Source organism: Fistularia commersonii, chromosome 30 (genome assembly GCF_037954325.1).
Source record: "Fistularia commersonii isolate RoL2024-O1a breed Wild chromosome 30, RoL_Fcom_v1.0, whole genome shotgun sequence".
Lineage (NCBI taxonomy): Eukaryota > Metazoa > Chordata > Actinopteri > Syngnathiformes > Fistulariidae > Fistularia > Fistularia commersonii.
In genome coordinates, this window is record NC_141313.1 from 7,164,459 (window position 1) to 7,189,295 (window position 24,837).

Sequence of the window (24,837 nt, forward strand, 5' to 3'; positions counted from 1 at the left end):
GACCGGATACGTGGTGGGAACTCGAGGCGGCGCTTGGAGCGGACGCGCACCGGGACCGTCCCATCCTCCCAAAGCAGTCCCCTCCACTTTTTAGCAAACTCCGCACAAACAAAAAAAAAAAAAAGAAAGAAAAAAATGGCACCCTCCATTTCCACCCAGGTCTTCTTCGGGCTGCTGATCGCCCTCCTCTGCGCCTTCGCGGACTCGCAGTACGAGAAATACAGCTTCAGGAGTTTCCCCAGACACGAACTGATGCCCCTGGAATCGGCGTACAAGTACGCCCTGGATCAGTACACCGGCGAGAAGTGGAAGGACACCGTGGAGTACCTGGAGGTGTCCCTGCGTCTCTACCGCCTGCTGCGGGACAGCGAGGCCTTCTGCAACCTCAACTGCAGCTCAGTACGGCTGGACGACGAGCTCCGGTTCGCGGAGTTCCCGGAGCTGCGGGCCTTCGGCAACGTAGTGAAGCGGGCGCAGTGCCTGAAGCGCTGCAAGCAGGGGCTGCCCGCCTTCAGGCAGGCCGTGCCGAGCCGGGACACCATGGAGGAGTTCGAGAGGAGGGAGCCCTACAGATACCTCCAGTACGCATACTTCAAAGTAAGCAACCGGGAATGAAAGGGGAAGGGGGGATTTGGGGTTTCTGTTTGTTGTGTTTCCTCACCACATGAGTAGATCTACCGCTTTCTCTCTCTCTCTCTGTCTGTCTCTCTGTGCGTGGGCTACGACGTCACGTACGTGCCACGGATGCATGAGGGGGTGGGGTGGGACGCTCTCCTTCTAAATGGAGGCCCTTTCCTCTTTCCTCACAGGGTAGCTAGGCCTTCATTGGCCTCTGTGAAGGCCCTTGTGGGTTCCAGCCCCATACTATGCTGGATTGTGGGTCAAACAGGAAAGGTTTTTAAAAGTCAGGGCGAAGACAATGGCTTGGTGGAGTCGCAGTTTGACGCCGGAAGAGTCAAATTGAGTAATCGAGATTTTCCATCAGGACCGGACAAAACAGGTTGCCCGCAAGAGTGATTTGTGACATGGCAAATATTCAGATTTAGATGAACAAATCCTCCAGCACACACACTGTCATAAGAGCCCTGATGGTGTAGTTGGGGGCTTTAACCTTCTTTTCAGTTGTTATACTGGGGTATTTGACTGTTTTTTTTATCCGCCTTAAAATCCTTGGACAGGGTATGCTCTACACATAAACATGTGTATACATACATATACATAAATGGTCGCTAATCGTTGGTTGTAGAGCGGGTGCTCGTCCAGTATGAAGGTTCGATTCCAAGCTTCTCCCGTCTGCATGCTGAACTGTCCTTGGGTTGACCTCCACAGTCTGCAAATAGGTCCCAGAAAAGCAGTGGAATGATGAATGAAAGAATGAAAAAACGCATGAGTGTCCAGTGTGTGAACAAAACAGCCGGACTTCTCACGCAATCATTTACAGTCAATAGAGTCCATGTTTAATTGCAACTTTTCAAGACCAATATCTGATGAAGTCAAATAGAAAACAGACGTTCTCGTCTTGTTCCTGTTTTTTTGTCGCAGTCCAACAACTTGGCGAAGGCGATTTCTGCCGCTCACACCTTCTTGCTGAAGCACCCAGATGACGAGATGATGCAGAAGAACATGGCCTACTACAAGAGCCTGCCTGGGGCTGAGGAGTACCTCAAAGACCTGGAGACTAAATCCTATGAGGTATTTAAATACACATGCACAAACACACACATCCTGCAGGACGTCAGTCAGACCTACTTGAATTATTTTTTAGTTAAAGTTTGTATCAGGATCTGTATTTGGGGGACAAAAAAAGGCAGATATACACCAAAGTGCCCAGTATTAAATTGTACCACACATTATAATTAAATCAAATATAATATCTTGTCCAATATGGGGATTTTATTTCATTCATTTGGTTGATCATATATCTAGGTTTAGATGTTGTCAAAAAATTAAATCAAAGAACTTCTGCTTCTAAAAAGCATTTGGTACTCGATATTCATGTCTTGCTGGTTTTCAGGTCAATAACTGTGTTTATGATCATGAAGGCTGTAAAAATCATTAACCATTTATTCATAGATTTTTTTTTAGGAGGCAATTAAAGCTTAACGTTATAAATGACAAAAGAAATGCCAAGAACACCAACGATGATATTGTAGACTATAATAAAATGTAAAGGAATCTGTGAGTCCAGCTCATGAGCAAGTAAAAAAAAAACACAACAGTAGAAAGTGATTCAATGGCTGTTCCTCAGTAGTGATGTTATTCCTGTGTGTGTGTGTGTCGCGGCAGACGTTATTTGTGCGTGCGGTGAGGGCGTACAACGGGGAAAACTTCCGTACGTCAGTGTCGGATATGGAGCTGGCCCTGCGGGATTTCTTCAAGGCCTACGATGAGTGTCTTGCCGCGTCGGAGGGCCCGAGGGACATCAAGGATTTTAAAGATTTTTACCCCTCCATCGCGGGTGAGTCCATGTGCACAGACGCTGTTGTGATGGGAAATGCTCTAAGACTTGCTTTTTTATCAGGCCCGCAAAACTATTTTCTTTGAATATTTTAATGAGTATTTTCAATCAATATTGGGTTTAGAAACTCCTTATTTTTTCCTTTAATTTTGTATGGATGATTATATACCAAATAATGTCGGTACAGTTATATAATAGTGAATGATTTTAAAGTTGAAATAAAATGCCAAAAATTTTAAATATTTCAATTTTCATTTTGTTCAATTTACATGATACCTAGTCGGCCCGTGCATAAAAATTAAATAAGAACTGTGGCCCGCCAGTCAAAACAATTGCCCAATCCTACCCTAAGATCTCTCTAACACTGTATGACTATATAACCGTCTCTGGGATTTTTTTAAATGAATGATATAATGAGATGGCATGATGGAAGAGTTACAGCTGCCTCGTAGCGAGAAGGTCCCTGGTTGGAGTCCAACAGGAGAGTTTTCTGTGTGGAGTTTGCACGTTCTCCCGGTCTCCACTTAGCTCCCTTTCTCCTGTCCAAAGTCCCGCAGCAGGTTCAGGGGAGAGCCTAAATTGCCCAGACGGCTGAATGAGAATGAACGATTGTTTATATATGTGGCTCTGTGATCGACTGGCCGGATCAGGGTGAACCCCGCCTCTCGCCCATTGACAGTTGGGATAGGCTCCGTGACCCCGAGTGCATGATGAGCGGAATCGATTACAAATGATTGAATGAATTAGACCAGGGGTCGGCAACCCACGGCCTCGGAGCCGCGTGCAGCTCTCTGATCCCTCTGAAGCGGCTCCCTGTAGCTTTTGAAAAGAATTAATGAATATTTAATTTAAATGTATTTTATTTTAGTTCATTCGTTTTTAAAATGGTAGTTTAAATTTGAAGATTATGGCGATCTTGTAACAGCTAAATAAAACGCAGTAAAATATTTTTGGCGCTCTTTCTGCAAGCGCCAGTAAAAGAATGATGCACACAAGGAGAGGATGGTATTTTTGGTTTACTGCCGGTGAATAATTTAAGTTTGGCTTTTTTTTTTTTTTTTTTTTTTTTTTTCTCTCATAAATATAAGACAGACTCAAATAGACAAGGAGTATTTTGCTTAAAAGTAACCTTTAACCCAGCGTCTTTTTTTTCAAAGTTCAAAATGTTTTGTTGCGTGATGAAATGAAATATAGTTTTCTCCAAAGTTGTTAATTGACTTAATAAAAAGCAACACATACTTTGTTTATACATAACATAAAGGCAAAAAAAAAAACATCAAACATTATATGCCGCATTAATTCATTTTAAATTTATGAAGGGTTGTGTGGCTTCCAGTTTCTTTACTTTCTTTACTGTGGGGTAGCAGGTCCAAATGGCTCTTTGAGTAGTGAAGGTTCCCGACCCCAGAATAAGATGGATAATCCTTTTTAAAGTCTAAGTTGTTCATTCTCGTTCGCTTACTCTTGTCTGAATTAGATTTTTTTTCTCCTGTGAATTTAGATGATTAATTACAAAAGCACCAGGAACGTTCTATCCATATATTTTTCTATAAGCCAAATGTGTATCGTCAAGAATTGATCCCAGAGGTTTTTCTTGTCTTCCCTCTCAGATCACTACATCGAGGTTCTGGAAAGAAAGGTGACGTGCGAGAGTGACCTGACCCCTGTTGTCGGGGGGTTTGTGGTTGAGAAATTTGTTGCCACCATGTACCACTACCTGCAGTTTGCCTATTACAAAAGTGAGGATTACTTTATGAGCCAGATTCAAACTTTCAGTTTTTCATGGAACCAAAGCTGACAGTATTGTGTTTTCAGTGAATGACCTGAAAAACGCAGTGCCATGCGCTACCAGCTACATGCTCTTTGACCCCAGCGACGAGGTCATGAAGAATAATGTGGCTTATTACCAATTCCACAAAAGCAGGTGGGAGCTGACCGATGAGGATTTCATCCCCAGATCGGTGAGACTTTTTCAAATACTGAAACTGCAGCGCTCACCACCAGGCCCTCAAAGATGTCACAACTCTGTTTTTCTGTCACTCAGGAGGCAATCCGGTTCCACAACCAGACCACCATGCAGCTACAGATGCTGGAGTTCGCCAAAAAGCACATGGCGACCGACGAGGAGGTATGCGTGTCCGTTTTTTTCCGTTCATGAGTGACTGTCAGCGTTCAAGTCCATTCAGAAAGACTTGCATTAAATCAGGAAGGGCTTGCATGAGGTTGGTCTGTCCTTGGATAACTTACAGGAAAAAAACAACCCCGGATTCCTCATTTGCTCACATGACGGCCTGCAATACAATGTGGGCCCTGTGTATCAAATGCTGCACTTCCCATACATGGCCACTAGATGGCGACAGAACACTTACGTTTGTGAACGATTCCACTGCAGGAGGAGGCCGTTGAGGCAAACCCAAGATAAACCAGATTATGTGCTGTATGTGACAAATACATCCAGTAATCCCTTTAGTAGCGCGGAGTATTTGGGACAAAACTTAGGGAGAAAATAAATCCGGGTCTTCAAAAACATGAATAAATGAATGTTTGAAAACTTTGCATAAAGTAATGGTACAAAAACAACCGTATACACACATGTAGCCTGCCGATGTTGTCGTTCTCACATGTACACATACATTTATACACAATCCAATTAATTCTAAACACCAAAGTAGGGATTTAATTAAGCGTGCAAATGGAAAGTAATTACATAATCTAATACTTAATAAAAATACTTAAAAATGGCCCCTAATTCCCTCCAAAGGGGAGGACGGGTGGGGCGGTGAGTGAGTTTTCCCCTTATTCCTCTTATATTAATATATATATGCTACATATGTTGTGACCTCATATCTTTTCTTTAAACAAAATCACTTCATACTCATGTTGAAAATGTGTTCCTGTAATACAAATCTTTCTCAAAGTTTTATGACTCAATTTCAGTCGGATTATAAAATTTTGCACAACTGTCTTATTTTCATCAAATTAAGTCGTTATTCTTTTTGATGAAATGATCACCGTGTTCTCTAAAAATTACAACTTTTTACTTATTTCCCAAAATTACAGGCAGTGAAAGGGAATGACAGCAGTTATCAAAAATATAAATTGGATACATGATTTGAATTTACTCAAATGCACTGCTCCTCACGGCCTGCTTAGCACCTTGCATGGTTGCCTTGCTGCCGCCATCGCTGTGTGTTTGTGTGTGTGTGTGTGTGTGTGTGTGTGTGTGTGTGTGTGTGCGTGTGTGTGTGTGTGTGTGTGCGTGCGTGTGGGAATGGCTGAACGCAATCTAGTGCAAAGCATTCTACAATCACAACGTGTGAAAGCGCTCTATAAGCTGAGACTGTTTACTTTGAGCTTTGTTTGTCAGTTTTGTCATGTTTATTCTTGTAATGTGTGTTTGTGTGTGTCCACAGGGAGAGGTGGTAGAGTTTATAGATGAGTTCCTGGAGGAGGATTAAAAGCCCACACTGGACTCGGTGCTGAAACACCAAGAAGAATCGAGGGACAAAACTCCCCAGCTTGTATTTATTGGATGATGTACGAGGCTCAGATTGGTCACTTCTCGTCTGAAGTGTTTCTGTCCAACTCAGTGTTGTGGATTTGCAGCATGGTGGGTAAATAATTCATTGTTTTATTTTAAAGCCTTTTTCCAGCTGTGAATCGTGTATGTTGTGAACGGTACTTTTTTGTTTTTGTTTTTGTACAATAAAAACTTGCCAAACACCAGAAATCTCTGGAGGAAATCTGTCAGTGATTGTAAATGGCTGCTGCGTCTTAAAAATGTGCTTGGAAGAGAATAACGGGCCTCCTGTCGGCTGTTCTGTCTCTTTCTCTTTCTGAAACATTTAAAAATATCAATAAAATTCTGTATGAAAGCGGAGGTGGGAGAGAGCGGGGTCCTCGAAAGACAGGGTTTCAAACATCGTGTGTAAAGGAAGAGGAGATTCACAAAGGGGAATTACCTGAGGAGGAACCCTTATATGATTATAATAACGCATATTATATTTGACATTTACATGTGGAGGTACTTTCAGAGTGTACTACAAGTAATTACAGACAGGACATCTGAAGTTACTCAAGTCACATTTGTCATTGTTTAAAAAAAAAAAAAATCGTAATAACTATAACTAATTATACTTAATAACTTTAACCATACATCAAAACTCAGCGCAACAATGAGTGCAGGATGAGCAGTATAGATAATGAATGAAGGAACTTGTGAATATTACATTTAAAGGAAAAATTACAATAAGTTCTCCAATCAGCTTCTGTCAAAATAGTCTATTAATAGATATATACCAAGGTAATGTTGTTTCGCTTGAAATAGTACTTCTATCACATCAAGGTAAGTTTGGCGGATTATTTGATTATTGAGACGTGACAGGAAGCCAGCGGTGTTGGGGTTCTGCACCGTGGAGAGGGATCCAGCCAGAGGAAACACTGAGTTGTTTAATAATGTTTGAACATTGAGTCCCTGTGCAGTTTGTCACACGGTGATGTTAGAAAACCCACCGGGGAAAATTCCTCCCCGCTCTCTGTCTCCATTTTTCTGTCTCTCTCTCTCTCTCCCTCCTGTATTTACTTCACCGTTTTTGTTTCTTTGTCAACATTTTCGGAGGGATACCAGGGAGGAGTGGAAGACGACTGGCTGACCAGACGGAGGTCAGAGGGTTTGATGCGACCGCTTTGGCGTGAGAGGGAACACGAATTAAGTTTCTCTCTGTGATCCCGGCGAAAGACGAAAATGTAAAAGTGTAAGCCATAGATCCACTCACGGTCTCGGGTTTAGGATTTTATTGGAGCTGTACATCGAACACCTTTTAACCCAGCTTCACACACGTCCGATGCTCTGAGATGAAGAAAAAAAAAAGGAATCTGATCGGATATTGACATTTCTCCCGTCGACATTCTCCCGTACTAAAGTTCAACCCAATATTTCAGTGACCTTGATGATGATTACGGGTCACCAAGGTTGTCAGGAAGCTGGTTTTCATATTCAGGCCAGCTGCGGAGGAAAAAATGTCGTATACCATCTGAGCGTGTGGATAAATATAAGTCCGGTGTTGCGGCCAACAGTATGTGACAGGATGTTATGTAACATCCAGTCTTTCCATCTGATATTTCACCAAACACTCAGTGTATGATTATTTCACAAGTATGAATGACATTGGTATATTTACATATATATTGAAAATGATTATTTACTTCTCGCTGAGCCTGTCCACACCAAACCACTTCGCAGCACTTAACCAAGCATAATAATGCCTTTTTTTTAAAAAAGGTAAAACTCTTTCCCTTTGAATTTGTGGCTCATTCTGTCACCTCACACACCAGAATACAAACTCAAAACTGATATTGTCTCTTGAATTTATTTACAGTCACACCTGCGAATAACATTTCCTTTCTCACAGATTAGTCTCAGGCAGTCAGAAGTTCATGGAAATAAGAACGAAAGTACCACCAGAATAAAACCGTACAGCAGTACGTTATGTAAAGGTGAAATATTCCAACAAGACGGACAAAATAACAGGTGTGAATTCAATCCTAGGCTGGTCAGTTTTTTTATTACGTATTTATAATAGCTAAAACAACACGTTTACGATATCTACAGAATATTAGAGCAAACATAACAAGGCTATCAGTTATATTTATTATGAACATGGAGGGCTGCACAATTATTTGAAACGTATTGGAAACTGCAGTCAGGCCAATCACGAAAGAATGGTGTTTGAAAGTATTTTTTTAAAGTGAATTGTGTCAAAATAGCCCCCCCACCCCCACTTAAGATCAATAATCAGCTCATGTATCACAAGCAGATTTAATTTCATAATCGTGGAGCCCGGATTTATTGTACGTTTTGCCATTTTATTGACAAATGAATGGAACTCAGTGAACAGGAAGGTAAGGGGGGGGGGCTATAAATCTAATAGTACAAAAGCTCATGATCACATAAAGCGTTCATTTGTCAAAGTGTTTTCATGATTAATATCAACATGCTTGTTTTCAAAAATATCACTGCCACCATCAATAATTTATCCTTACGCGCCAGCTCCCCCCACCCCCCACCCCGTGCGACCGAAACCCATACCGCAGACAAACAACATTGTAGATCAAATCAATGACATGTAACCAGATTTCATGTAAAAAAAATGGTCTTATTCAAGACGACTACTCGTCTCGTCAGCAGACATCAAAACACAAGAACAGAAATCTCATCCATTAACCGATTTCTCTGTCATCTATCTTGAAAAACATAAAGGCAAGAATTTTTTAAAAATCACGCTTTGAGCCCGCGGTCTCTATTTCCAAATGATACTTATGAATTTGATCATATATTTCAATCAAACTTTCACCTCTCCCAAAAATCTCCACATTTCAGCACCACAAACAGATTATTTCAAAGTATTTGTTCAAACGATAATTAGAGCATTGTTTTTTTTTTCTTTGTTGCCATGGCAGCATCACAATTTTTGGCGTTGGCACCCAATCTTTAGCCAAAAGCTTCAAAATCTAACTGAACATGCACGCACACACACACACACACACACACGCACACATGCAACCACAAATATACAGGGGCCAATTCTGCAGTCTGGGCAACCACTCTTTATGTATCCGACAGAAACCGTAAAGTCAGGAAAGTCTTAAAATTTTAAGACGTCGAATCATCCCTTCCGCCAGCTTTCCTCTTTCCTGCTCGTCTGGAAGAATCTGGGTCGTTTCGTCCGCTGCCCGAATCTGCTTCGATGATCTGAACGTCAGGGCTCTTGTGGAGTGGAGCACGGTTCTCATTCGAAGTCACACGAGGTGACAGTCAGGACACAAGATTGATAAACCTAGAACTATGCACATCAACTATTCAACAAGGGTAAAGTCACCCCAAAACAAGAATAAGCTAAGACAAAGAAACTTTTACCACAATGTCCAAGAGCCTCGGAGGTTGAAATCTCAGTTCCAATATTCGGGCAGATGTGCCGTCTGTTGTGGTTTTCCTACCGCGGTCATTTCAGTCTGATCTCCAAGTTTAGCCCAAATCAGGCACGGACCCTCCCTCTGTTCAGCTAGTTGCCGTAACTTTGAAAATAATGGACTATTATGACAAAGACGGCTAATTCCTCCTTATGTCGGTTTGTCAAACATACCCTCTCGTTGGGTTTCCCTCTCTCCCGTGGGAAGGAGTGTCAAACCGGGGCTGTGGATGGGATCAGCCGTTCGCACTTCTCCAGAATCTTCAGCGCAGTAGCATCTAGCATGACGAGGGTTCATCCTTCACTCTCACCTCTCTTCACGTCCCGCCCAAATGTCTCTTCCCTCTGTCACTGTCTCTTTCTTCAGCTTTCTCCTAAACCTTTTGCTGCATCTCTATTTGCTGGCCCTGTCTGCTCTGACTCAGGCCCTTCCCGTTCATCTCGTACATCGAGCTTTTCTGCTGCTGCCGTCGGTAACACCACACGCCGATGACAACAGCCATGGCAATTACGCACACGGCCGCGATGATGGCGGCCACCGTTGGACCCTGGCCGGAGGAGCTGGGAGGGCAGTCCTGACCGGTGCATATTGTCTCCCCCATTTCTCCCTCCATCTCCCCTCTCTCACCGGCCTCGCCGGGTAAACCGTGCACGGTGTTTTCCTCCGACGGGACATCGCTTTCTGGCATCGGCGGAGCGGGGCCGTGATCCAGGAAAGGGTGTTCGGTGAGGTCTCCGAGCCAAGAGTGCGTGGGAGCCGCCTGCTGAGTGTCGTAATCCAGGGTGTCGGAATGAGAGGGGGAGTCCGAAGGCTCGGGGTCGTCAGGAGAAGAGACGCCGGGCGACAACTCCTCCTGTTGCTCTTGCGCCGTATCAGGGTCGGCGGTGGGAGACTCATACACCCCTGACAGGCTTGTAGAAGGGACATCCTTTTCAACCTCATTGGGTCGGTCTGTTGCCCTGACAACGGTCCCTGTCATTCCATCCTCCGGACTCAATCTTTTCTGGTCACCACCTTCTGTCTCCTCTACAGCGACAGGGTAACCATCCAGCCAAGTCTCATCCGTGGTGGTCTTATCTTCGTCCTCCCTCTGGGTGACATTATGACTATCGTCTCCTGCGACGGAAACACGTTGATGAACGTCATCGTCTTCACGGCTACGATCATCGTGATGGTCGTCGTGGTCATGGTCCTCATCATGATCGCCGTGGTCACCACGGTCATCACGATCGTCATGATCGTCATCAAGGTGACTATCGTCCTCATACTGCTCCTTGTCGTCATCGTGGTCGTCGTGATGTTCCTCGGAGACCTCCGCACGATCGTCGCCGACCTCAGCCGTCACATCTTCCTGGCCTTCGTAACTTTCGCGTTCGTCATATGTGTGATCGCGATCCTCATACTGCTGGGTGCCGTATCGGATGCGCTCATCTTCATGCTCCCCCATGTCATAATGGTCATGATGGCTTTCGTGGCTTTCGTAAAGGTCGCGACCATCCACGTCGTGGTGCTGAGCGGGAACGTACGGTCTCTGGCGATCATCGCGGTCATCTCTATCCTGCTCGCTTGCGTGGTCATCTAGATCGTCGCGGCGGCTGTCGTCATGATCGCCAGGCTCCACTAAGTCGCGATCGGCTTTGCCGTCTTGCTCAAGCTCATGGCTGTCGGCATGGATGGGATGCTGCCGGGTCTGGCTTTCTTGGCTTTCCTGCTCTTTACTCTCCTTTGACTGAGAGCCTGAAGACCTTTGGTTAGTCTGAACAATGGGGTTGATGGGATGCTGTTCCTGCTGGAAGGCTTCAGAGGGGAACCAAAAGAGGTGTTTCTGGGCGACAAGTGAGACAGGCACCTCTGTGGTTGTAGGCACGTCAGTCCTGACCACCTCACTCCTCTCCTGGTCCCACCTCGGATGGCCCGTGAAGTCATCAATGACACGATCCTCATCCTTTCCTCCCGCCCCGTGCTCAACCGCCATTTCCTGCTCTCCGTGCCGGTCTTGACGATCCTCCTTTCCTTTCATACCGAAACTCGTGTCTTGTAGCTCGTGACCCCATTTTCCCTCCGGGAGTACCTCTTCATGCACCTCTTCATATACCTCGCCGTGAGCTTCCACTGGTCCCTCGTGCTCTTTGTGGTGCTCTGCGTCAGTGAACTTGTCCTCGTAGTCTACGTGACCTTCAGTCTCGTCTGTAGAAACAGAGAGGAGAAACGCATGCTTCACTGATCTCGAAAATGAAATTCTGTCATCTCCTCCCAGCCCCTTCACATGCACACCGAGAGAGAGAATGAGGTAAAGAGCTAAGCTGGCCGTCCGGGAGTAAAAGTGGGCAGCCGTTCATCGGGCAGGGCTTCATCCTGACACTGTCATGTGTTGTAGCTTACGTGTTGGTACCTTAGATGTTGTGCTTGTATGTGTTATGTACTGATAAACATTGTCGATGTGGACTAGGCTCTAATTCTACATTTGATTGAATGCTTATTTCTTTGTGTGGTTTTTCTGACCTATCTTCATGCCTGTCGATAAAACATAGATTGGAGTACTCTGCTCTGAATGGCCTGTGTAAGTGCTGCAATTTATGTTAAAATCAATCATGATTTCATGTGGATGAATAAGTTAGATTAAAATGATCTTAAATAAGCAATACATGTGCGTGTTCAAGCTAAAACATGGGGTCATTTCTTTGTGTAATAAATTTTTTTTAGACTTAATATTTTGGCCCTGGAACTGATGTTTAGTACCTTTGTGCTTCCACGGTACACGTAATTAATGCTCTTACTGCTCAGCGCAGTCGAAAGTGTCAAGGATCTCTCTCACAGCAAGCGGCTAGTGAGGTATTTTCTTTGTATTAGCAATGCATTTGTATATGTTTCCAGTATGTGGCAATATTTGTGTATTTGTGCCGGCAGCCCTCACAGCATTCAAGGAGAAGAAGAAACAAAATAAATGCCAGTAAGAACCGATCCGTGTGTGTGTTGCGATGAGAGCTACCGCCTGCAACAGATATGCCAACATACAGGTTGTGTCTGTATCCACAGTTGTATCTCAGACCATAGGTGCGAGAGGAAGACTCCGGCAAAAAGGCTAAAATCAATGAGCAGCTGTGGCTAACAACAGATATGTATTTAAACCATAAACGGTTTGTCCGCTTCCATTTAGAGGTTATGAAATCCATGTTGTTCCCAAGGTTATTATGTCTCTGTGGAAGATATTTTATCCCGCAGGATAAGAAGTAGAAGATGGAGGGGTGGATATTTTATCCTGGTTGCAGGATTACCACGACTACATCAATTGTGTTTTCTTAACTAGGCAGTCACTGGGAAGGAACACTCCCATATCATTGTCCCATGTAATATTTAGCTTTAAGATGAAAACTGTGATCCTGTTGTGTGTTTTGTTGTCATCGAACGCAGCTTTGGGTTTTTTGAGAGCTCTAGTTTAGAGTACAAACGTGACCAACTATGAACACAAGTTTGGCATTTTGCCTTTATAGACAACTCCTGTACCCTCCCTGTATCTCCCTCTGCTATGAATTGGGCCGGGTTATGGTATGTCACACTTTGGTGTAATAGCAGCCATTTTCAGCCCATCTCACAAGCGAGACATTGTTTACGTGGGTCACCTTCCAGCACTACGGGCTAATAAGCAAAGAAGTTACATGCAGTCTGTTATCCTGGCGGGGGTCAAAGTTCAAAGCTTTTGATGAAGAGGAGAGAGGGGAAGCTTTGTCTTTCTTCGTCTTCCTAATTCTTTTACACTCCGTCTTACCTCTGACACACATCTGCACGAGTCCATACCACTCTCCACAGCTGTCGCACAAAAGGCTGAAGGCGCTGTGCCCGTTGGGCATCACGTAACCGGGCACACATGTGAACAGCAGCTCATCTCCCAGCTCAAAACCGGTGTGTTCTTGCAGACGAGCATTTGGAAATGAAGGAGGGTCGCCGCATGGCACGCCTGTCAAGACAAAACACATAGGATCCAAGGTCACTGTAACCATAATATTTCCTGTAAAACCATGATAACATTCAAAGACAAAAGTCACTTCACGTTTATTACTTTCAAAATCAACTGAATACCGGACATGGAAATATCGATTGGATTAGTTTAGCATGACAATAAAGAGGTGACGTGCCATTCCAGCTCATGACTCAAAAACACTGGCGAGAAACATCAGTATAATGTCCTATCCAGGTTCACGCAGTATTTTGCCCAACAGTCAAACTACTTTACGACACCTGCCGTTGCATCCCCCTTCTAACATTTGTTACGAGGCTACTTTATTTTGAGGGAAATGAACCTCATCAGATTTATGTTCAATTAAAGTAGGTAGTCATGAGTCATTAATCAGACAATGTTTTGTAACGTAAAAATGCCGCCTCCTCGGGGAGATATATATAAGATGCTCTCTCTATTCAACATTACATTGCATTTTTCACCGAAAGAGCTCGTTATTTTCCCGCTCTCCCGTATTGGGATCTTAGATGTAAACAGAAACACAAGACATGAATCAAGGGACGAGGAACAAAGGGGAACGCAGGTAATATCATTCACCCGTATTTATCGATGATGCCGCGAATATGAAGGGCACATTGAATATTTTATGGTAACTTTAAGGAGATAAATCACATTATAAATAATAATAAAGAAATCCTGAGAGGCAACTAATTCTACTGTTTTTTGTAATACTAAGCAGTTTGTCCACAAGACTCCTTTATTAATCACGTTGAATTATATGTTTCACGAGTGTTCGTAGATGTTCCTTGTCTCAGGGTGCTATTTCTATAAAGCACAAAAAAATTGAAAAAATACATGCCTAAAATAAAATGTTGTCACTTGCCCTGCTCAGGCATTTTGACAGGTGACCAAAAAAGCACTCCTAAAACTGAAATGTGGATAACAACAACAAACACTTGAAGGGAACCTGCCCTCAAATCTCACTTGCCTTCTACGGTTTCCACAACGAAAGGGATATATTAATTATTGAATATTCCACATGCCGATTGTCAACAATTATTCAATTTTTGCACCGTCACTTCAGTTGGTTGTTTTAATAACCTTAATGAAACACTGAGTATATTCATCATTGGAGAAGCAAGAAAAATATTACATTTGTCATTCTTGGCAAGTTTTATGAATACTTGGCTTTGCTGCTACCTCTGGGATATTTCTGTATTAGGTAGATTGGTATTAAACTTAATATTGGTGCCCTGGATTTGCACTAAATGGTAGGATACTGTCATTTCCACTACAAATAACCACACATTTAATCATTGCTTCAACCACAAGCATGACTGGGAAGTTGTGCCTTTGCTTTCCCATACCATGACATGGAGCTGTGCTGTTCATTTTTTGTTTTTCCATGGCAGAGCTTTCATTCCAGCCTCCAGTGTGTTGTGTATAAACAGTCACAGTGGCTCTACTGTTTGTGAGGAAGGACTAGAGATCTCCTCTGGGTGGCATTCAATAATAGTCCGGTCCAAAAGCAACCACCGGAGCCTTCCCCTCTCGGGTTCATGTGGAAAAACTGTGTTGAATTTAGCTCCAGTAGTGTTTAGGTTAAAGAACATTAATGGGTCAAGTTATATCGTCACACACACACTAAACACACAAACGATATTCACACGAAGACAGATTGCAGTTTGATATATAATGACAGATATGAGCAAAAACAAACACTCAAAAGGGGTGGAGAAATAAGGGATCTTTCTTTTCATGATAAATATAAGTAAAGAGAACTGCACAAATTCATTAAGTTCTCACAAAGCGCATCCATTCATAAGCAGGACATCCCATAACGAGTGCAGACACCTGCGTTGGTGTGAGTGCAAGTACTCGCCTCTGTCTTTGATGCAGAAGCTGTTCAGGTGCGCGGTGTCCTCCGTGGCGTTCTCCGTGCTCACGTCCACGGCTTTTAGTGCACCACCCACGATATTACACACCGTGGTCCTACAAGGAGACACAATAGATTAATCGAGCCTGGTCTGCTTATTACCACTTGTTTGAGCGATCCGTCTGCAGCAATGCTTTTAAACACCCTTAAGAATTGAGATCATAATTAACCGTGTTTGCTGTTAAGACTCACACACAGACTCCCCAAGGTACGATTCATGTACTTACTGCATTACATCACTGTTAAAAGTAGTATAATAGCGTCACGTGTAATGCTGCAGCTCCAGTTCATGTGGGAAACATGTGGGTGCATTCACATACGCGTACAGGCACATGTTTACAGCTTTCTTAGTCAGCACCAGATTTGCCCGGTTTTCAAATATTTTCGCAGCACGATAATAGAGTCCAGAAAAAGACGTCACCGTTTAGATATGCTCTGATTGTTGCCTTTAGCATGATAATATCGCACTGTGGTCCTTTCTGGAGGGAGCTTTCCAAGTAGAGGCCTAAAGAAGCAGCCATACCTCAGGTAGCACGCGTATTACATTACATATATAATACATTTATTCAAAATATTGAGATCTTTTGTTGGAGTAAAAGCACAGTACAGCAAGAATTCTCTGTCAAAAGTAACAGTACTGCATGATTTTTTTTTCAAAGGGTTAAGATGTTTGAGTAAACTTTGTGTTAAATTTTATACACAGTAATTCTGCTCCTCAGTTCGTCAATGGAACGGAAACACAGCTACGGTTTCCATAATCTTTTTTTTTAGTTTTGAATATCCTCTCTCATGTTTCTGTCACGGAGCGGGCGGACTCGGGCAGGGAACCACACCTCAGAGCAGGGATCTGGATCGAAAGCGCTTTGTTGCGTTGGAACGACAGGTAGGGTGTCGCTGGTAACCCCCTGGCCCCGAGACAGAGTTGCACAGGGCTGGGTCTCACCAGGACGGGTTGCAGGCGGGACGGGTTGCAGGCGGGACAGGTTGCAGGCGGGGTGGCAGGCAGGACGGGGGTTACACCGGCCGGCTGGGTCCGGTCGTAACGGGGTAGGGGTCAAAGGTTACACCGGCCGGCTGGGTCCGGTCGTGGCCTGAGAGCCACAGTCCCCCGGCGCCAGGCAGAGCGTGCCGCCGCCCTTTATAGGGATCTTGATTAGCGGCATCTGCTGCAGCTGGCGCCGATTACAATTGGGATCAGGTGTGATACCCTGACAGTTTCACTTTTGTTGCGATACTGCATCACTTGAAAAATGTAAATAAATGTGAGAAAATGAGTGTGTGGCAATTTAGATGTTGTGTCTTACATGTAATTCTATTAGTTGGACAACTAAACTGAAAGAGTTGGAAAAATCTCCTTTCCAGATTTTTTACAAAATGTTTAGCAAAATTTAGTATTCTATTTCAAAAGACTTGTCCATTTCCTTGGAAACATAAGACAGTGAAATTATAGCGTTATATTACAGAATCAACACAATATTTGAATTTCTAAAGGAAATTCTAATGACCTTAAATTATCCTTCAAGACCAGATGTTTTTTTTTTTTGGTGCCACATTTTCACCTAACTCTTGTCTGATCAGTTTACATCCAAAAAGCATCTCACAAGTGTCCGTCAAACCTGACCCCGTCAGTCACGCCGCCATATTTCAGCGTCAACTCCCCACGACGGTCATTGTCACATGGAAGACCCATTTCGTCTCAACGGTGACCACTAATAGTGCACATCCAGCATAATTAAACCAGACTCGAAAGGAGACGTGTGTGAATGTTGGAGTGTGTGTTTAAGTGTATTCAAATATTTAAGTACATGTGTATGTATGTGAGTGTGTGTGTGGGTTAATCAAAGCGCCAGTAATTGGAAAGAATTTGAATGGCAGCACAGCGAGACTGTGAGAAGTGGTGTGAGTCATCCTCCATGCTTGTGCCATGTTCACTTCAGCTTATAAGGACAAAAGTTTGAGAGCGAGAGAAATGGGCCGCAAGACAGAAAACACACAGAGACTAAAAAAAAAAACAAAGACTGTTTTCACAATAATCTAAAAAGCGTTGCTAAAGGCCAGTGTGTGTGTGTCTCTCTCTCTCTTTCTCGCTCTCTCTGTGTGTGTTTGCAATACTGGCAGAATTAGAGACTGTAAGGCCTGGTGCAACTTACCTGAACACACAACCATGTCTAACACAAATGGCATCTTTGTTACAGGAAAAACAAAAGTTATGTTTGTTACTTTGTGGAAATATATTAAACAATTTCACAAAGGACGTGGGGGAATGTGTCTGTAAGTGAAAGCCCCTACAAAGATAGCTATACCAGTTTCTGTGTGTTGGTAATATTTTGCTTGGTTACCATGGAAGCAAATGTCTGATTGACAGATAAGAGAAAGATGTTAAGACAGAGAGGGTGCGTTATTATGTAATAGAACTACAAATTATGTCAGCAACTGGACACCGGAGAGGAACCGCAAGGTAACCACACAAGGATGATTGAAATGACACAGGAAGAAATTATAGAAAAATAAGGAAAGATCAAACATTCCAGACCCAAGACTTGATTTCAGAGGAAATTTTAGAGAACAAGGAGAAATCTCCTCTGCTTCTTTTGGGAATATCTGTATGCTAAAGGTACATAATGGGATTTTTAAGGACAGGTTCAGTGGAAGTTTATGTCGCTGTGGGCAAAAATAAGGAAGTATGTAATAAGCACCGTAAAATTAAAAACAAACAATTCAAATACTGAAATTACAACAAAAAAAAAAAAATACCAGTGCTGCCTTTTTTTTTTAGCATTTCAGATGAAATGTGACAAGATTGATGGGCTTTCAGTCCTGATATCACCTGTTAAACAGTCGCGTGATGTTTACATCGAGGTCCCATGCAAACTAACCCATACTAGGGTCACCTCTGATCGCATTGAATACAAACTCGGGAGTCTATTTTGGAATCTCCTCAGCTTATCGGTGGACAATCCAAAAATGATGGCGTGAGTTTGATCCAAGTTCAAATCTCCAACCACTTGGAACGGGGATTATAACAATGTTTAAATCTGAGGGAGTGGAACCCCCTTGAGTAGCTTCCTTGGGTCTTATTAGTCAGGACACCAACAATAACAATGTGAGATCACACTCGTCTGTCCGTTACTTATACTGAACACAGAAATTAACCACTTTTAGCGAGCGAGCAACACATGTGAAACATCTTCAGAGGTTTCACAATGTGAGATCTTTTTCCACGACCTAAAATATCCCATTTGCACAGCAGCCGGGTGAAAGAACCACACCGGGTCCGGGATCAGCAGGACCGAGTGGAAACTAGCCTTGATCTCGGAATGGCCGTCCAAAATCCTCCCAATATTGTCTGTTCTGTTTCATTGTAGATTACCTCACATTACGGAAGGGATGAGCTCACAAAACGCCGCTTCATTATGAACATCAGGTCTTTGTGTAAATGCAAACCAAATTTCCAACTCCAGAACAGACAAATGTTTTTTTTTTTTTTTTTGATTCACAACTGTTTTTGTGGCTTAGCCAGCCTTTTTCTTTGCGTTTGCACAGTGAAACAATCCCGACTGTCCGTCGAATGGCGTGCGTGAGAAATACAAAACTGAAGCAAACACAGACGAATCATTTTCAGTGCATGAAAAACTATTAGATTACGCCTCAGACACAAAACGATATGTATTGAGCGTGAACGATGCAAGCACCAAAGGGTAAGAATTCCACCCTCAATACAAGGAGATAAATCATAAGACAATCATAAGCCCATGATGTAACGTCGGACTCCTGGCCTCTATTAACCTCCATTGTTACCCCCGGGAGGCAGACCCAAGAGTCCAGAGATAGGTCCGGGTGCAAGGAGAGGAACGGAGGGCGGGATGTGAACTCAGGAATAGATGGATGACACACTGTGAAACATGGTAAGAGGGTGTGAAAGCTGATGTCCGCTGGCAGCACGAAGAGGTCAGGGAGTGTCGGGAGGAAAAAAAAAAGGAAAACTCCTCCTCTCGCCAGCCAGTCCTCAGTCACCGTTCTGTAGCACGTTCAGTCTGTTAACATCATCAATACGCTAATTGTCTCTCCGTTATGTAATCGTTGAGTTTCTTTTTTTTTCACCAGGCGTCTCTAGAGGTTATTTTATTAAATCCTTTTACCATGTTATAGGTATGATCCTCTGTGATTCGACCGCTGTGGTTCCGTCACCACACAAATGTTCAAGGTTCGGTTCTTCTGGCCGGACAAGACCAGATGTGTCGAAGGACATTTTTACCCATTCTTGCCCATTTTATTTGATCAATGTGAACTCTAAATCCACTTTACTGGAAAGTGATGCCTTGTTTTTTAATTCCAAGAATTTATATATCAACGTTTGGCACCTGCATTCCCCACGATGCAGCTCATCCTCTGACTGTACGAGCGGAGATATGGTCGTCCTGCAGACCCTGGAGCCACGGCCTCGGGCTGAGAAAAGGAGCACATCATTCCACCTCGACGCCTCCAGACCTTTTTGGAGTTGTTTTGTTTTTTTTTTTCACTTCTGGTCCCGACAAATATTCCCTCAAGTAAAATCACTTGACTTTACACAGCTCTTTCCGCAGATTTATATTACTTTCTCACACAAATTTCTCCCTAATGGCTGCAAAAACAGACTTCAGTTTGTGCCATGAAGCCATTTCATGGGGGGAAAAAAAAAAGAGGGAGGGGAGTTTCATGATTGATGAAAATATCTGCATTTTGCAGAACGAACCCAACGGCTGACCTGTCCACAGGGCTTTCAGTGAGCAAATACAGAGGGGAAAAAGGGAGCTTTTGAATGGAGTCGGTGAAGGTTCCCGGTCATCCAGGTCACGGTGTATCGATGTCGAATCTTATCGTGGCGACTGGGCATGGTTTCTCGGTCCACCTGGACTTCATCCAGTCGCCACGATAAGAGTCGACAACGAGAACTTTGAGATTCTTCCAATGTGACAGGCTCCATTTTGAATAGCGCAGGAACATCTGTTTAACCCTGAGCCCCATCAGGTTTGACCCACATGGTACAATCATACTGCTTCATGACTTTTTTATTCACTCGAAAACGATCTACCAGGCAATCGCCTCATCATAAGCTCATGGCACTCATATCTTCCTCCCAGACCCGAATCAACTGTCTCTCAACCAGTTTGTCTCCCTAGGTGCTGAAAGCTGTGTGTCATGTTACCGTGGAGATGAGATGTGTAAATGGAGGCAGTTGTCGACATGACACCCCGGCTCAGAATTCCCTCCTCCTCCAGTGAGGAACAGAGGAGTCTTTCTCCTTGTCTTCCTCTCTCTTTTTCTCTTCCCCCCCTGAAATGTGTCACTCTCTTCTTCAAGCTTCCCGCGATCCCTTTGACTGCCACCGCTACCTCTGAGTTTCAACCATTCCCACAACCTCCGTCTCGCACGTCTCTAGAATCCCCCCCCATCCCCATCCCCGGCACCCCGTGTACGTCCTTTGAGAGAATGACAAACAAACACGTTCGATTACGGAGACAAATGCAGCGTTTCTTACCCGACCATGCCTCCGTGAAGCCATCCACGGGTGCACGGGGAGAAGAAGCACTCTGACACGGCGTGTTGGAGCTCCGCCGCCGAGGCCAAGTGGGCCTGATGCGACGCACAAGCTCGCTCAGCATCTCTGAAGCTCGGAAGAGCAGAGGAATTCTTCAGCTCCAACACAAACACTCGGCCTAGAGGGAAAATAGAGAGACGGGAACATTAATCTCTGTTTTCGGTGTGGCAGATTTACAGCTGCCTTTGACCAAACGTTCATGTTCTTGTGTTTTAAAATGAAAGTGATATTTTGGCATTATGTTATCTTACTGCAGCAATAATTACTCAATATTTTTAGTGATGTGCTATAATGTGGAAGAAGTGAAATACTCAAGCAAGTATCACTATTACTGTGAGGATGTGTTACTTTGCAAATGCCATTTTTCAAAATTTTCTCACTCTCTGGCTACTTTATTAGACACAATCCCTGCCTCAAAAAATGAATATATTCCACTTTTACCAAACTTGTCAATGAGGTAATTTTCTTTTCTTTAATTTTCTATAACCACTAATATTGCATGGTCAGTGATGTTGTACCACAGTTTATTGAAATAGAACTTGCTTTTATCATTGTGCTCCTCGAGCAGAATATAAGACTTGAAAGCTATTATTTCAGGATTTACATTTATTATTGCACATTTTTCATTATTAGAAAGTATTTATAAGTGATTCTTTTATCGTGTTGTAATATGAGTGCCTTGCTCTTTGGTAATTCCGTAAAAAAATAAATTTACTTTAAAAAAACAGTCATATTAGGGATGTCAGCTGGCATTGCACTCTTATATTGAAATATCAGACTCCCCAGGCATTGGATGTGTGGGATGCTCCCAGCGCAACTTCTCCGACGCATCATCTTCTGGCTATTTTAGGAATCACAGCCTCATGTCCGGTTAAGTTGCTGTTTGAAAGTGTATTTGAAAAGAGATATTTCGGACAGTTGTGCAAAACCTCAAACATAAACCCACACGAGGAGGAGGAGACGGATCTTAGGCGCGCAAGGCTGGACGCTCCATCCGGCGTCCGCACACTTTACGCACGGATTTAATATTTGTATGGGGTCTGTTTAAGGTTGACTTTTTTTTTAAATAAATCACAAATGCATCATTTTTTTATAGGAAAAGTATTCCGTGGTGGGGGGAGGGCTTTCTGAAAATGATACTTCAGAAATACTATTCTTGCGTGCTCTAAGTGCATCAGCAGTTAACTCGTGCATTTCAGTCATTTAACATTTATGTTTTATACAACGAGAGTCTAACTCTATGGCAAAAAAAGGGTTCATAAATGTTATTCAATTAAAGGAAAGAAAAAGAGACTTACCGTTTGCGTTCACGACAGGAGTCAGAAAAAAACCGGCGACGCATCCAAAGAGCAATGACCAAACAACGGTGTCACAGCGGCCCGCCATCCTTTCAAATGTCACTTATTGGGTTAAAAGAAAATTTAAAATGAAAAAAAAGTTGTCTCCCCCAAAACAAAACAAAAAACAAAGAAAGTTGTTCTGTCAGATTGAATCTCCCGTCGTGGAGAGAAGGTGAGCGGCTTGACAAGTGCGCTGGTGCGAGCGGAAGGAGAGACGCGCACTTTGTCTCCACAAATAGTCCCGCTGGCGAGCGCATGGAGCGCCGGTGTGAAAACTTGCATGTCCCCGTAAGTTTATACGTCACGGCTTAAAACCTCGGAGGGAGGGCACTGAGGCTCCGGTGGAACCGACGAGCTGCCCGCCTTGACGGGGAGAAAGGGGAGAGGCTGCTGACGTGCCGTTGAGCAACCCGAGGAAGGGGGATGTTATTTGCAGCAAAAAAAAAAAAAAAAATCACAACACAAGTCTGGTGACACTGTTTCACGAAAAACGGGTCTGGAGCTCATACTTTAAAATGATTTAATGGAAAACCCTGTCGATCCAACCCATCCGATTCCTGCCCTGGGAAAACTGCCGGATGTGGGCAGCCTTCTACCTCGACCAGGTTGGGGTAGAAATATAGAGAGAGAAGGACACACAGATGGAAAGCAAGGGTGTGATGGAGGCAGAGGGGGTGTGAGGACAAATGATCTCTTATTACCAACATGGTAATAGCTGGCATGATACGTTAATAGGATGATATTCATAAAAAGAAAAGAACAGCGGTGGACGCCTGGCGAGATGCTGCAGTAGATCAAGTGGTAGATGAAGCGTGGGAGGAATTAAAGAAGTGCATTGAGGTATCACTCGGCAGCGTATACCTTCGGGGCTTGCCTTGTGCTAACTAAAAGCTTTATTAAAAAGACAGGATTTAAGATTATACTTAAACAAGGAGTCGCCCCCACCCTTCCCCCCAGTAGAGACCGGAAGATGGTCACAGCCTCATAATGAAATAATGAAGATACCAGATCACACAGGAGCTGAGAGAAAGGGGCTCAGAAGAATCAAACTGAGATCATCCTTTGAGAATAATCATCTTAATTAAAAGGGACATTTTTCCCCACAACCATGTCAAGCTGTCTTTCTCACTTGAGAAACTGGATATATATGTGAATGTATGTGGTGAGGGAGATAAAGACGACCATGACCTTTGAAGCCCTGGAGGCCTTTGTTCCACCAACCTGTAGGAGAAGATAACAAACCATGCATTTCATGCATGGGTTGCCTCAACATCCCTAATAAAATGTAAAGAAAGAAAACTGCCATTTCGAGCATAAAAGTTATCACAGCACGCACATGCCTTTTTTTTTTGTTTGTTTGGTTGTTCACTTGTCCAAAAAAAGACAACATCATGAAGGAAACTCAATGTTCAAGTTCAAGGATCAGGTATTAGCTTCATATTACAGTTTTTTTTTAATCTGTATTCATTCAGTTTTGTTAGATGAAGATTATATTCAAATATTTGAATGTTTTCGCTAATGTTTCCTATGTTATGATCTATGTCACCTGTGTCTTCATATTTCTTTTACATGTTCACATCATTTATTATACATACATATCCATTAAAATGTTCCATCCTTATTAGATAAATACATAAATGGATATATTTACTTCCACTGGCACCCTGGCTCAGCTTTTAAAGGTGCCGTTGGTCTGCATGGACTGTTGGAATACTTTGCTCTGCCTCACAAAGCGATAGCAAGTTAACATACATCTGGTCTCATTTCAGACTCAAGAGAAAGAGCTCTGTGTGTGTGTGTGTGTGTGTGTGTGTGTGTGTGTGTGTGTGTGTTTGTGTATGTGTGTCACAGTGAGGGCAGAGTTGTGGACATTTCCAATTTGGAAAACAGTGACTTTGTTTGAAGGACAGTTGACATCCTCCTGGCGCCACAAGGGAAACAGGGAGATGGATCTGGATGTTCGTACACCTTCAGGCCACTCCTGGACAGTCGGGGTGTTTTGGGGTAAAAAGTGAAAGAAGTCACATGGGCGTCGCCTCTCTCTTCACCTTTTGAGACAGACCAGTCCAGCAACAGCAAACTAAAACCGCAAGGTGAGATGCACCAATCTTCGACGGTCGATTTCCAGTGGATCCTCCGGTGGCATGGGCTGGACCACCGACCATCGACAATCGACAACCGACCAAGACCTGACACGACAAGCAAGGACATGACAGATCAACCAATCGGCTCAAGTCCAATTCCAGGGCAGCCGTCTTATGTCTGTGTTAATAAACTGGAAAAAAAAAAACACCACTCAGCTGTAGGTATCAGCCAGACGTCGTATGAAAAACCCACCTGGCGGCGAGCGGCCAGAAGCTGGCAAAGCTACTGGAAATCGGAATTAATGGGACTGGGTCAGACGGCGCTGTGGAGCGAAATGAATTTGATCTCAGCACATTTGTCTGCCAGGCTTGAGAAAAGAGGCTGTAAAAGGTATTTTTAGGGGCCAACTGTGTGGAAAAGGAAAGAGCTCAGGTTTGGTTTTCTTTAACTGATTTTATTTACCATTTTTTTTCGCATCTATCCTCTCATTGAGCCGTCTTGTTTTGAATAGTTTCT

The 24,837-nt window shown here is 43.5% G+C and overlaps 2 protein-coding genes across 2 annotated transcripts; one reads left to right on the forward strand and one right to left on the reverse strand.

The window, feature by feature from the left end:
* Positions 1-8: 8 nt before the first annotated feature.
* On the forward strand, positions 9-6,182 carry crtap (cartilage associated protein). The gene is made up of 7 exons (XM_086178013.1): positions 9-597; positions 1,543-1,692; positions 2,287-2,458; positions 4,069-4,197; positions 4,274-4,419; positions 4,503-4,586; positions 5,872-6,182. The coding sequence occupies exons 1-7, from the start codon at positions 136-138 to the stop codon at positions 5,914-5,916; spliced, it is 1,188 nt and encodes a 395-aa protein (XP_086034139.1). The 5' UTR covers positions 9-135; the 3' UTR covers positions 5,917-6,182.
* A 1,061-nt stretch (positions 6,183-7,243) lies between these two features.
* Positions 7,244-22,462, reverse strand: susd5 (sushi domain containing 5). The gene is made up of 5 exons (XM_086178320.1): positions 22,195-22,462; positions 20,837-21,014; positions 15,265-15,374; positions 13,194-13,382; positions 7,244-11,614 (listed from the first exon to the last, which is right to left on the reverse strand). The coding sequence occupies exons 1-5, from the start codon at positions 22,280-22,282 to the stop codon at positions 9,801-9,803; spliced, it is 2,379 nt and encodes a 792-aa protein (XP_086034446.1). The 5' UTR covers positions 22,283-22,462; the 3' UTR covers positions 7,244-9,800.
* Positions 22,463-24,837: the final 2,375 nt, after the last annotated feature.

What these genes read in the sequence shown, in the direction of transcription:
- crtap (XM_086178013.1), top strand. Translation starts at nt 136, where the DNA reads ATGGCACCCTCCATTTCCACCCAGGTCTTCTTCGGGCTGCTGATCGCC. An exon ending in TCCAGTACGCATACTTCAAA is followed by an intron (nt 598 to 1,542) that starts GTAAGCAACCGG and finishes TTTTTGTCGCAG; the next exon opens with TCCAACAACTTGGCGAAGGC. An exon ending in GCAGTTTGCCTATTACAAAA is followed by an intron (nt 4,198 to 4,273) that starts GTGAGGATTACT and finishes TTGTGTTTTCAG; the next exon opens with TGAATGACCTGAAAAACGCA.
- susd5 (XM_086178320.1), bottom strand. Translation starts at nt 22,282, where the DNA reads ATGGCGGGCCGCTGTGACACCGTTGTTTGGTCATTGCTCTTTGGATGC. An exon ending in CTTCACGGAGGCATGGTCGG is followed by an intron (nt 15,375 to 20,836) that starts GTAAGAAACGCT and finishes GTCTCCTTGTAG; the next exon opens with GACCACGGTGTGTAATATCG. An exon ending in CGTGCAGATGTGTGTCAGAG is followed by an intron (nt 11,615 to 13,193) that starts GTAAGACGGAGT and finishes CTGTTTCTACAG; the next exon opens with ACGAGACTGAAGGTCACGTA.